Source organism: Hippoglossus hippoglossus, chromosome 1 (assembly GCF_009819705.1).
Source record: "Hippoglossus hippoglossus isolate fHipHip1 chromosome 1, fHipHip1.pri, whole genome shotgun sequence".
Classification (NCBI taxonomy): Eukaryota; Metazoa; Chordata; class Actinopteri; order Pleuronectiformes; family Pleuronectidae; genus Hippoglossus; species Hippoglossus hippoglossus.
In genome coordinates, this window is record NC_047151.1 from 25,808,870 (window position 1) to 25,821,492 (window position 12,623).

Here is a 12,623-nt window from a genome sequence, read left to right on the forward strand (position 1 = left end):
AACTGGCCTGTAACACCAGCTGTCCACAGACTGAAGCTCAAACCATCACATGGTACAAAAAGAGAAAATTGGAGCCGGAACCACAATCAGTTCCCAGCTCCTTTCCTGACTCTTACTCCTGTGCTGTAGAGCACTTGTTCTCAGATGAAGTTTGTGAGTATGAGCTCGTTTGTGCTCTGTTATAATTCATAAACGATTTGAGTCAAGAGCCTGTAAAAAGGGAGAAATATTAAATAAAAATGTTTCTCTTGTCTCTTCATCAGATAAGCCCTGGTCAAGTGTACGACGACATCTCGGCTCAACCAATACAGGAGGATGATATTCTCTATAGCAGCGTCCAATTCCCCAACAGAGATGCTCTCTACTCACAAATCCAGCCACATCAGCCCCAAGAAGAAGAGCAAAGCCCCTATGCTGTTGTCAGCTTTATACCTGAAACAACACCTGAGTAAACACAGTCTATAAATGCATTTCTATTTCCACTTTCAGGCAAACTGGCCTGTTAGTGGACCTCTAAAATTAGTACATCGCCATAAACAAAGGGCTATTTGATCTGATATTTCCCCCTCCATTAAAAAAAGAAATATCCTTCCACACGAATTTTGTTTTCCTTAATATCTCTGATGGTATCTCTGTCACGACGAGAGCAACAAGACTACAAACACTCAAACAAGCATGCTGGGCCAGTAGGTGGCGATAAAGTCGAGGATCAACAATCCACCAAACAAGGACATTTTCCGTTTTGTAAAATATCAGCATTAGCATGGACAAGGTGATGTATGGAACATGATAACTGTTCCTGTCATTATCTCTGCATTGCACTTACTGTACGTTGAGGGGCATCAGTTTGCTGTGCAGCTTCCTGTGATGCACATCTCCAGCTTCTTGATGCCTCAACAGCACATTTGAGAGCCCTGACAAACAGTCACCGCCTGTTTTAGGAAGCAGGAAGTTTTAGTTTCAGTGACCAGTCTGTTAAAACTACATTACTGACTGGTACTCTTCACTGTGCATCAACAACCCTTAAAGAAATACTACTACTTCTGTGAAATGTTGGGATCATGACTTAATCAAGGTTACAACAAAATGTTCTGTAGCGTTATTGATTATCCTGCATGATACAAAATACCCACGTTTCCGACACAGTGGAGATTCTAAAGTCTATTGGGGCCCCAAGCAAAGATTCCCAGGGGGCCCCTCAAACAGCGTTCGTCACATTATGTTATAAATTATCTTACATCAACGAAAGGTACAAAGTGTAAACAGTTGTTTCATTTCAAATGTTTTCACTTACATCAGTACATTTTTCAAAAATCTAAAACAAGAACATTCCAAACCTTCTAATTTTCTGAATATGAATATAAACAACCTTAAAAAACATCAATGAATAAACGCTGTAAATGTAACGCTAGCTTAAATTTAAGTGTATCTCCCATTAGCCAATGCTAATGACAGCATTCAGTTAAACTGTTGAACTTAATTATCTGCCTCACTTACCACGGTCGTGCTTTCTCCAGCGAGATATTTTACACACCATCTTAGAAATTAATAAAATCTTATAAACGGTTGGTGAAGGTTAACATTACAGGCTGGTTTACCAGATCAGAAATCTCCTAGCTAAAAATGTTAACTAATCTCTAGGCCGATGATAGCTAATAATAGTTATATTACTTCTTTCTCTAACATTAGATTCAAATAAAGAACTTTTAAAATAAACTGTTTATGTTCATATTTACTTGGGTAACAACAGATCTCGCGTTACAGGAAGCTAACGTACGGTTCTTTGAAAAAGAGAAAAATACTCACCCAGCATGAAGTGACTTGTTGATGCCTGTTTTCAGCGACTGCTAACTTTAACCATGTTGGCTAATGGTCGTCTCTAAATGTCACTGAAGTCAAAGGCACAGAAAAAAGATGCAAGTCGAGTAGTTCTTCTTACACATTTACTAGCTGGATGCAGCTACGCTAGCTAAAGAGCTAAATCTTTACTTGCTAAGATGGGACTTTTGTGAAGTCATGCTAGCAACCCCGTAGGCTAAAGCTAGCTAAGCTTAACTACTTGCTTCCAAAACAATTAATTTGTTTTAAGGAATTTCGGCTTCTGTTTTAAAACAATTCTCATTTGGGTATCAGCCGTTAAGTTACAGAAAGCTAACGGCTAAAAAATCTGACACCAAAGGATTTTTCTGTGGTGAAGCCTTATGCTATTGACTGAAGCTAATAGGCTAACATTTTTGTGTTTTTAATTATTTGTGGTGACTAATGTCAAGCTAAATGTGTCTATACTTCTACATTTCATTTGCATTTACACTATATTTTTGATTTATATAACGCATGTATATATATATATATCTCTAATGAAATATTTGTTATGTCATCTCTTCTGGCTTCATTCTTACCAAATATTTTTTACAGCACCAGAATTAATAAATATGTTTTTATACTGCACCAAACTGTTGAATAGTTTTTTACAGCACCAGTGTTTAATATTGTTGTTTAACTTGTTTGCATTAAAATAAACTTCAGATTAATAGACAACGGATTGTACCTTTAAATAAAGTCAAGTCAGATTTCTTCTTTTACTTCTTTAATGGCCACAGTGATTAATGAATCAAACATACAGGGGCAGAAAGACGCAGAATGAATTAAACTACAAACCACATGGATTAAAGAAACAAATCAGTCATGGATACATCATCTGTAAATATTAATATATTTTTATTATCATACCAGTATACACTTCAGTAATTAATCCACATACAAAAAACATAGGAATTCATTTGTTGCCTCAAGTTAAAGTTCTGCAGGTTGCATTGAGTCGTCTCATTCTTTGTCTTTCAACTCAGTTGATAATTCAAGTCTCGTCTCCGGTCCCATTATAGTAGTTAAATATTTAAAATATGTTGCTGTGAAGTTAGATACCCTGTTCAAAGTCAGTCTGAATAAATTATAAAGGCATGAAAAAGAATTGTGGACATATGAAATGGTTTAAATTTGGGTCCCAGACACATAAAGCAGCACTTTTTAATATTGCCCACATCATCGAAGTGCTTCATTATACACACCATATCACCTCATGGAGAATGTGAAGGAAGAATGTGACAAGTGTTTTAGTTTAAACACAACCAATCAGAAATGGATTAGAACCTGTTCAGACTCTTTGAGGCCAAACACTGCGAAGATCATAAAACCACAGTTAGCGGACATGTGGTACATCCTGTCTGATTTGGTTGATACCACTTCCTCATACGTTGAGCCTGTATTCACATACTTCCGGAAGGCCAACTCTACACTCTGCCCTTCACTGCTTCGTGCACAAACAGAAAACTTGATAAACCACGATAATGATAAGGTCAGTGATAAGGTCACATGATGCTACATAACTTGCTGTTTATTATGCAATGTGAAGTCAGTTGTTTCCTCCATTAGATTTCAGTATTTGTATCATACCAATGGCTTCGTGCCTTGACCAGTTACTCTCATCCTCTCCTGATATGCACCATCTCTTCTGCCCTCGTGGTCCCGTCTTCTCAGCCTCCATCTCCCTGCGATTTTCTCATGCGGTCATTTATCCAGGAGCAGATTGGCCAGGGATCGGAGGATATCTCTCTTCTCATATAGATACATCTGAGTTTCCCACAGCATGTCCACCAGGACCGCGTCACTCACCTCATCCAGCATCACCTCCTGTGACAGCTGGGGGCTCAATCTGCACAAATTAACACAGGGGTTTGTCAAGAGTTACTTTCAGGTTCACAGACATTGATATGAAACTGCAAATGAGCCACTGAGGATAATAGGAGTTATGCATAGCTCTGTATACTAATGTCCATATAAATGGTTTACAGTATATGAGGATTTCTGATCCCAGATAGATTTTCTGAAATTATTGCATTAACAAGTGTTGGGACCTGGTTTTTGTGAGACCAAAGTTCGGCCTATATGGTAGTCAAAAGCCTGAAGCCGCATGTCCCTTTGTCTGGAGCAAACCAGAGCAAGGCCTCCCAGGGTGCGGCAACGTCACACAGAGGTGCGAAACCCCCCCCAGGGACACAGGTTTCAACTCCCATTGGTCACTCTGGACCCCATGACCTGTGAGGTCACCGGGCCAATATAAGGCCTGTCCCCACTTTCTTCTGTCTCTTTTCTACAATCCTTCCAAGGGGAGAAGGCTTTCCAGCCTCTTTCCATCCAAGTCTTCGAGAGGAGCTCAAAGGTGCAGCTTCCAGCTCATCTCACCAAGGAAACCTCCTCGCAACCCAAGCTCTACCAACCTCCTAGCAGCGATGCGATGTCCTGCAGGAAAACTTCAACCAGCAACTGAGCTACACAGCTCAACAGAATCACCAAGGCAGGAGCCACAAACCAGCAAGACGACTTCACAAAACTGCGAACTGCACAGCAACTCTTTTTCCCCTTTCCACGGACAGGTAACACAACTGGGATTACTAGTGATGTTTATAAGTTTGATTTGTGGGGTTGTGATATATACGCATATCTCTTCACCTAATTAGCTCTGAGCCCAAACATTCCAATAGGGGGGGGGGGGGGGGGGGGGGTTATCTTCAAAGTGTCCAGCCGCCATTTTGAAAGCACGCTGACTCACACAGACACATACACATGCATACTCACATACCTATCTTTTTTTAGTAAGTACACCGTTAGTAATTTGTGTTTTTATACTTTATTATATTCATAATAAATGTTTTTCTTTCACAAATGTTTTTTCATTAATGTTGCATAAGTGAATTTTGCCAAACTGTACACTGTCAAGAACTCCATATCCTTCAACTTAGCTAACTATCTATATGGTAATTTTGGTTATAGTTATTAATTTAATTGTTAATCAGAGTTCCAAATTTGTAGTTAGTACTTTTATGAGACTTAATCAATAAATTGGCTATCTTTTCCCTTCCTTTGAAGGGTGGTGCCCCGAGGTAACTTTAATCAATTAAAGTTATTATTTAATATTAATAATTAAATATTATTATTTTATATTTTATTTTGATAACCAAATTTATTGAATGCCGAAAGACACACCATTTCATGGTATCACGTTTGATGCATTATTGCACAACACAAGCTTCCAGAGGACTGACACACTCACATTTGACTGCTCTTCTGTTCAAACAACTTTATCTGCCAATTACTACGCTTACATGAACACCAATATTCCAACTACTGAGTTTAATCAGATATTATTTTGACAGATAAATAGTTAGTAGAAAACTCCAATAGGATGTTATCAAGCAATTAAGAGGTAAACATGTCTACATGAGGATCGCAATACTTCAAATGTCTTGATTTTTGCTTATTCCGAGTATGAGTAAGGTTAAGACAATCAGAAAATGCTGTTTACATGGCAGTGTCTTATTCAGCCTATTGTCTTAATCAGATCAATATCAGAATATTGGTCATGGTCAGCTATAGCAGCTAAATGTTTACCCTTTGTCAACCAGAAACCTGCGGTCTGTTACACGTCTTTATTATTTAAAACACTGTATAGGAAGCATCAGGGTATACGAGAGAATGAAAAGTGCGCCACAGAGAAGGTGGTGTGATAAAGATGTTTTGATGGAATAAACGAACGAGGGCAGAGAGCAGAGTTAGTGGTGAAAAAGAACCAAAGCACAGCAAGTTCATTTTCAGCAAACCTGTGATAGATGGTGTCGATCATCTCACACCAGGCTCTGGCTCTGTCCACGGCACAACCATCAGAGTCCGTGCACTGTTCAGTCAGAGAGAGAGAGACAATTAAAAGGCTACAAAGATGTGAAAAACACAACTCTGACTCATGGGACAGTAGAAATCAATGGTTAAGAGTCCAACAGGCTTTTTATTTAACTACAAAACAAAGAGTTGGAGACTGAAGCAGCGGCCGTAGCTCAACTCACACAGTCCACCAGCATCTTGCCCAGCTCCTTGGCTCCTACAAAGCTCTTGGCCAGCTCCAGAGGATTGGAGGGTCGGAACACATCCACAGAGCTCACCACCACCTGAGGGGGTTTACCTGCAGACACACGGGAGCACGTTTATGATGCAAGTATTCACTGATCTAAATTTATTATCACTGTACTATGAAGATTTCTGTGCAACTAGGTAGAACTGTTGCATGTTTACACTGAACCAAACACGCTGAGATATTGTGCCTCAGTGAGGGATTTTAGACAACATGACAACAACGATGCCTACACCCCCCAGTCCAACTTAGTACCTTTTATATAGACTGGTCAGGAGGAATAAGGGCTATAGTATGAGATAGACATGCCATTCATGCTCCTGCCAGCACAAAGTGGTTGTTGACACTTTCAGATTAAGAAAGTGATCTTGACTTTTGAATTTAGTTCAGACGGAGCATGAAATATATTATTAGTTGTGATGAGACACAATGAAGTGGCCTACCTGTCCCAAGGGAGACGACTATACCCAACTTCTTGATTTCCTCCCTGTGGCCCTGAGAGGCAGGAGTGTTAAGATGAGTTAGAAAGTGAGGGAACAGATAGATGAATGACATAATGAGACAAATATACTTAACAAATCCACGTGGGTTAGCGATTGAATGAGCAATTAATGGATGGGAGCAATACAAATATGAAGCTGCTGTCAATGTGCCTACCTCCGCTTTGACAGCTTTGTTGTACTGATGGATTTCTGACATGGCGTCCAGTGTCGGGTTATTGGCCAGCAGCCCTCCATCCAGAAAGCGGCCCATTGGTCGGAAGTAGGTGGGAGCAGCACCGCTGGAGCGGGCAGCTCGCCACACGAGTTGTTCTGATGTAAAGACAAGAATATGAGAATGAGCCGAAAAGGCAGTTTTTAGACTCCAAACTTCAGAGAAAGATGCTTAACGACTTAATGGTTCATTTTTCAAACTGCTCGACAATAAACAAACACATTGATCGATGGTGAGAAGGACAAAGCGCTGAAACGTATTTATTTGCTGCTGTGCCTCATAAGTACGTATGTTTACACATTAACGTATTTAAATTTACGAGTTAATAAAACTTTTTGACAGAATTAGACTGTTTGTGAAGCTGTTCCTTGAAGATGCTCGTCGTCTCTCATTCACACCCACACACCTTCATCTGTCACCTTCCTACGCTTTCTGGGCGGCTCCTCTGTGTATCCTACTATCAACACATCCTCATCCTCCCATCCTGCAACAACAACACGGCAACAAGTGCACTTGTTCTTGGACACAGTGACACACAAACTCACATTCACACAGAGCTTTTTCTTTTATTTTTCTAAAGTGAACCAAACTGAGACTTTGTTTTTACTATTGAGATTTAAAGTCACCAAAGGTAAGATTTGTCGCCATCCAGTGGTAGTTTTAATGCACTCCATTATTCTGCACTGGTCTAAAGCCAACGCACACAAGTGGTAATTCTGGATTACCTTGTGGGATGGTGATTGGTTGGAATGTGGCAGTGGTGGCGTATGGGGGCTCTCTGCGGACGGAGGGAGGGTTGTAGTTCCTGAAGATGTGCAGCTCGCCTGGATGTCTGTCTGCCAGGACACTGGTCACCATCACCCTGTACACAAACAAGTGAGAGGGAAGAGAAAAGAGTAACTGTCAGAGAGGAGACAGATAAAGTGCCGCCAGCCGCAGAAGACAATTTACATCAATACATTTTTTTACTTTCCTCAGTGGTTTCAGATGTAGACTCTATGTAAAGCTTGGCTGCAGTATTGATCATAAACCCCACCTCCTCCATGTTAGCGGATGGGACATGGACCACACTATAAAGTCATCATTTTTCTCCGAAGATGGTGTCTGTCGTTTTATGTAGCTCTAAGTACACTGATCTATTTTATTATTTTTCTTTTCAGTTTGGTTTTAATTTGTAATTTGACGCCAGAAAAACCGCGCGAATCATCATGATTGACAGCTGAGACGGTCTCACGATTGGTCGAGAGATCACTACTGCTCAAGCTCTGGCTCCAAATCACATCAAAATCACAAGATGGCAGCACATTTATCTGGGATATTTTGGCCTCATCTTTGTACAGTGGCAGGAAGCATCTTTATTTACAGTCTGTGGTTTCAGAGCAGAGTCGGTTTCACCCAAAATCAGCTCAAACCTTCAAAGGCACAGTAAAACAAAAAATTGCATTTCAAGATGGTTGATTCAATTTCTCCAAGCAGCAGAAACTAAGAAGAAACACAGATCCCCACAAGAAAGAAACGCAGCCTTCTTTATGGAACTAATTGGCTGAACACTGAATCTTTGAGGAAAGTTTTTACGAGTATTGGTTTTATTTTTGCGTATTTTCCTGTGGTGCAGTACTTTACACAATCATGTAGCTAACACTGGAGCATTTTATTACTTAGCCTGTGAGAGCCTTTTCGCTGCCACTGTAAGTTTTTTTGACTAATGTGTAGTGAGCCCATTCATAAGAACAGTTACCTCGGGTATTGGACGTCTGTCATCTTGGTGTTCTCCCCAAACTCTTTTTTCAGGAAGTCCTCCAGCGGTGCGGATTCATAAGGTCGTGATCCCTTAAATACCTGCTCCTTCATCCTAAAGTACAAGCAGCGCAGGTACTCCATAGACTTACCTACATGTAAAAGAACCGCCATTATTGTTTTGATGCAGTTTTATACAAACAATGTGGAGTGGAAAGGGAAAAACACAAACCGTGGACTATAGCGAGGGCCAGGATGCCCCCGGTGCTCGTGCCAGCGACCCAGTCAAAGAGCTCTCTGGTTGATCGACCGGCCTCTTTCTCCAGAGCGATCAACATCTGGATCAACACGAGACCCTTGATACCTCCACCATCCAGACACAGCAGACTGTCCATCCTGCAGCAGAGGAGAACAAAATGACTTCTTTACACCCGAGAGCTTTGTCGTCTCCAAATCTGCAACATTAATATAAAAAGATCGGTAGAAACTTTAAGGTTTTTTAATACTTGGTATTGTAAGTAGAACTAAATCTGAAAAAATAAACAAGGACTTCTCTTTATCTTAATAAAAACTACAATCCTCAACATCTCACAATGTTAAATATGGATTCACCCTCAGTCTACGCCCAGATTGCAAATGATCAAATATCTGGCTGAAAACAATCATGTCAACTGTAAAATATACAATGAATATAAAAAGAATGATTGACAATGTAAAAAGGCTTCACAGTAGATACAGCTCCTCCCTGACCAGCGGAGCCGTGAGGTAAATGTGAGGAACAGGTGGTTTTACCTATGGTTTGAGACTTGGCCTTGAAGGTGACGGGGGGAGGGCTGCCAGGGGAGGGAGGGTGGCAACGCTGGACCCCTACACTACACAGCATGTCCAGCAGTATCTTTCTATTCGGACCTATCATGTTAACACAAACACACACGCAAGCAAGTCAATATGTTAAATCATGCAAACCCCACAAAAAGCAGAAAGAGAGAAAAGAGAGACAGAGAGAGAGAGAGAGAGAGAGAGAGAGAGAGAGAGAGAGAGAGATCATGAGCAGGCTGTTCGCAAACATCATCATCATCATGCATTTTCAAAATCAATAACAGCAAATTCTATTCATCACCATTTCTGCTTCAGAGAATCAGGTGAAAGTTTCATACACAATCATATCAATGTGTAAACAACAAATATGCTCCTGCAATAATCTCAAAATAAACAAAAAAAATGTCAATTATGAATATACAGTTACCTCATTATTGTAATTACATTAAACAATTAAGAGTCTTTCGACTGTTTCTTGTCCTGTAGCATGCAATATAAATTCTGCACGTGAGAAACAACAATCTTCATCACACTACATGGCAGAACAATGTCTGTATTGCACCTGTAAAGATTAAAGTTATTCATTACATACAATCATGTTCATGCAGAGATTGTGTTATCAACAGCAGAACATGTGCTTTCAAATAAAACCTCATGAAATCAAACCCAGGCAGTCAGACGAGGCTCAGTAAGTTCCATCACAGCATTTCACTGTCAAAACTCAGACTTCCTTTCTGTTCTCCTTCTTTCTCACAGAATCGTTCATTCGTCTCCCTCTCAGTTCGAAGCCCTCGTCCCCGTCCCTCCGGCCTCGTTTACCTTTGCTGGTGCGTGCAGCGATCAGTCCGGGGGTTTCTCCCAGGTCGTTGTGGATCTCCACATCGTCACCGAACACCATCAGAGCTTTGATCAGCTCCATGTGGTCCATCTACAACCAGAGGAAGTGGATATGCGTCGTCTTTTCAGAACAGTCTGTGGTTTTCACCCGGTGAGATGTATCCTGTGTACAAACCTTGAGACAAAGGCCTTGTCTAAACTACTGCAGACAACAAACACTCAAACGAGCTTGCTGGGCCAGTAGGTGGCGAAAAAGTCTATGATCAACAATCCACCAAACACCAGAGAAGAATAATGTGTTCCAAGTAAAATTGGGCAAGTCAAGCTCCGGTCAATGTTTGAAATGTGGAGCTGTGCTGCTACATTTAGCTGCACACTTGTAACTGGACCCAGAACTGCTAACACAACTACTGAAACTGGTAAACAGCTGCCATTGTTGTTGTTGTTTCTGGTGTCTGCACATTACACAAAGCAACAGTCGGCACGTGCAAAGTAAACTGTGACATCATCATTTCCAAAATGCTCTGTTTTGTTTTTACACACGGATAAACAGAAACCAGGTTCTTCAAAAATCTGCACTATTGGAAGGTGTTTGTATAAATCTCTATATTAGTGAGTTAAAATACCGTTTGCATTTAGATGAGAGGCCCAAACACAGAGGAAACATTTCCTTGAGCAAAATATCAGCATTAGCATGGACAACATTCTCGGCTGGCCCCTCAAACAGAGTTCGTCAATATTATGTTATAATTCTTACAGCAACGAAAGATAGGAAGTGTAAAAAACATTTTAATTTCAAATTAAGTTCATTTTTCAAAAAAACTAAAACAAAGAACCTTAAAACCTTCTGATTTTCTAAATATAAATATAAACAACAATAAAAATGTCAATGAATAAACGTCATAAATCATCAGTGATTTAGTTTGTAAATTAGCAGGATTACACAAAAACAACTGAACTGACAACCATGACATTTTGTGGAGGGGTGGGACGTGGCCAAAGGAAGAATACACACAGGAAGTTTCCCACAAACTTAACTCAATACGTATATGGTTAATTCCAAGTGACAGCAAACAAGCACACAACTGCAACTGAAACTGAGGTCTGACTGACTGCGTGGATGGTAAAAACTTTAGGGATGATAGTGCAGGCACATGGCAAATAGTGCTGCAAATGGCACGACACAAAACGATACAAAGCAGCAATGTGGCAAAACACCAATCTAGAGATTCCATGTTATAATAATAAGAGAAGCGTAAAAATGGTTTGGTTGATTATGAAAATGTGGTGGAACAAACTACAATCTGGTGGCCGCCACCGTCTGGATAATTAACTGGAAACGCTGCTTTGACATATTACATAATACTTATTAGCCTTGGTGGAGGTATGGACTGTCAGAGCAACATTCTAGTTTCAAATTAGTTCAATGTTAGCAACAGCTAAGAAACTTGTTAAATGGCAATGGGAGATGGAACTCTTGGTTTATTATGTTACATCCAAAACACTTCCATGATTATTAAGAGACTATTGCTGCTCACAAATGAAACTTGTGAGTTTGTGGTTATGACGTCATGTACATGGTGTTTAAGTTGTGAGAACATTGCTGCAAGGCAAAGCTTTACTGACGTTACTGTCAGTGTCTAGAAGCCACAGATACACAATCTAACACGTTAGTAGGCGAGTCACATAACACAGGAAATGCATAGAACTCTTGAAGTTGAGATCTGACAAACAGTCTCACACAGACAAACAGACCATTCTGACTTCAGTCTTTCGTTTTCTCTGTGATAGATTTTTACCATTTAAAGTTTTTATTTTTGATGAGCTTTCATAAAAAGTCATACTTTCTGTTGAGAAGCTGAAGACAACACTGGCCATGTTGTCGGCAGGAGCTGAATGTGTGTTCATGGGTTTGTTCCTGTACATCTCAGGTATGAATGACCGTTTATTTCTACAATACTAACTGTGAATCAGAACTGAACCGTAAGAAATTTAAATGTTTATCAGCATATTAGTCAATTGTAGATTGATTGGAAGAAAAAAAGATGACGCTCAAATATTTTCTCAGATTCTGCTCTTCACATATATTACAGCAAATCGGTATTTACAAAAACAAATAATGTACAATTTATCTACTAGAAGTTAAGAACTATAAAAATGCTTTTCTGTTAAAGGGGTTCGAGCAAAAAGCATCTGTGCCTTAAAAGGTTCATCAGTGGATCTACACTGCTCAGCTCAACTTCCCAAATCAAGCATGACATGGTTCACTGTTCGCTGGGAGGACAACAAGAAGGTTCAAGATCAGATCTTTGCAGACGGAAAACATGTGAACATATCTGAAGAGAACAACTTCACTATTACGATCAATGATCTGAGAGAGAGTGATAAAAACACTTACTGTTGTAGTGACGTTAATGACAAACTAAATAAATGCCAGGGGGGAGTCATTCAGCTCCTTGTTGCAGGTACAGTGGTTCAGTTATTTATTATTAATTTATTACTGCAAAATTACATCAGTGCATTAATTCTTGTTTTATTCAACATCCTCTCAGACCTG

The 12,623-nt window shown here is 40.0% G+C and overlaps 1 protein-coding gene across 1 annotated transcript; it reads right to left on the reverse strand.

Moving 5' to 3' along the window:
* Nucleotides 1-3,551: 3,551 nt before the first annotated feature.
* LOC117761980 (85/88 kDa calcium-independent phospholipase A2-like) lies at nucleotides 3,552-10,157 on the reverse strand. The gene is made up of 10 exons (XM_034586392.1): nucleotides 10,049-10,157; nucleotides 9,133-9,319; nucleotides 8,643-8,806; nucleotides 8,412-8,562; nucleotides 7,399-7,535; nucleotides 6,617-6,771; nucleotides 6,403-6,454; nucleotides 5,895-6,010; nucleotides 5,655-5,728; nucleotides 3,552-3,709 (listed from the first exon to the last, which is right to left on the reverse strand). The coding sequence occupies exons 1-10, from the start codon at nucleotides 10,155-10,157 to the stop codon at nucleotides 3,565-3,567; spliced, it is 1,290 nt and encodes a 429-aa protein (XP_034442283.1). The 3' UTR covers nucleotides 3,552-3,564.
* Nucleotides 10,158-12,623: the final 2,466 nt, after the last annotated feature.

What these genes read in the sequence shown, in the direction of transcription:
- LOC117761980 (XM_034586392.1), bottom strand. Translation starts at nt 10,157, where the DNA reads ATGGACCACATGGAGCTGATCAAAGCTCTGATGGTGTTCGGTGACGAT. An exon ending in ACAGACGTCCAATACCCGAG is followed by an intron (nt 7,536 to 8,411) that starts GTAACTGTTCTT and finishes GTTTGTGTACAG; the next exon opens with GGTGATGGTGACCAGTGTCC. An exon ending in AGTCGTCTCCCTTGGGACAG is followed by an intron (nt 6,011 to 6,402) that starts GTAGGCCACTTC and finishes GTGTGTCTGCAG; the next exon opens with GTAAACCCCCTCAGGTGGTG.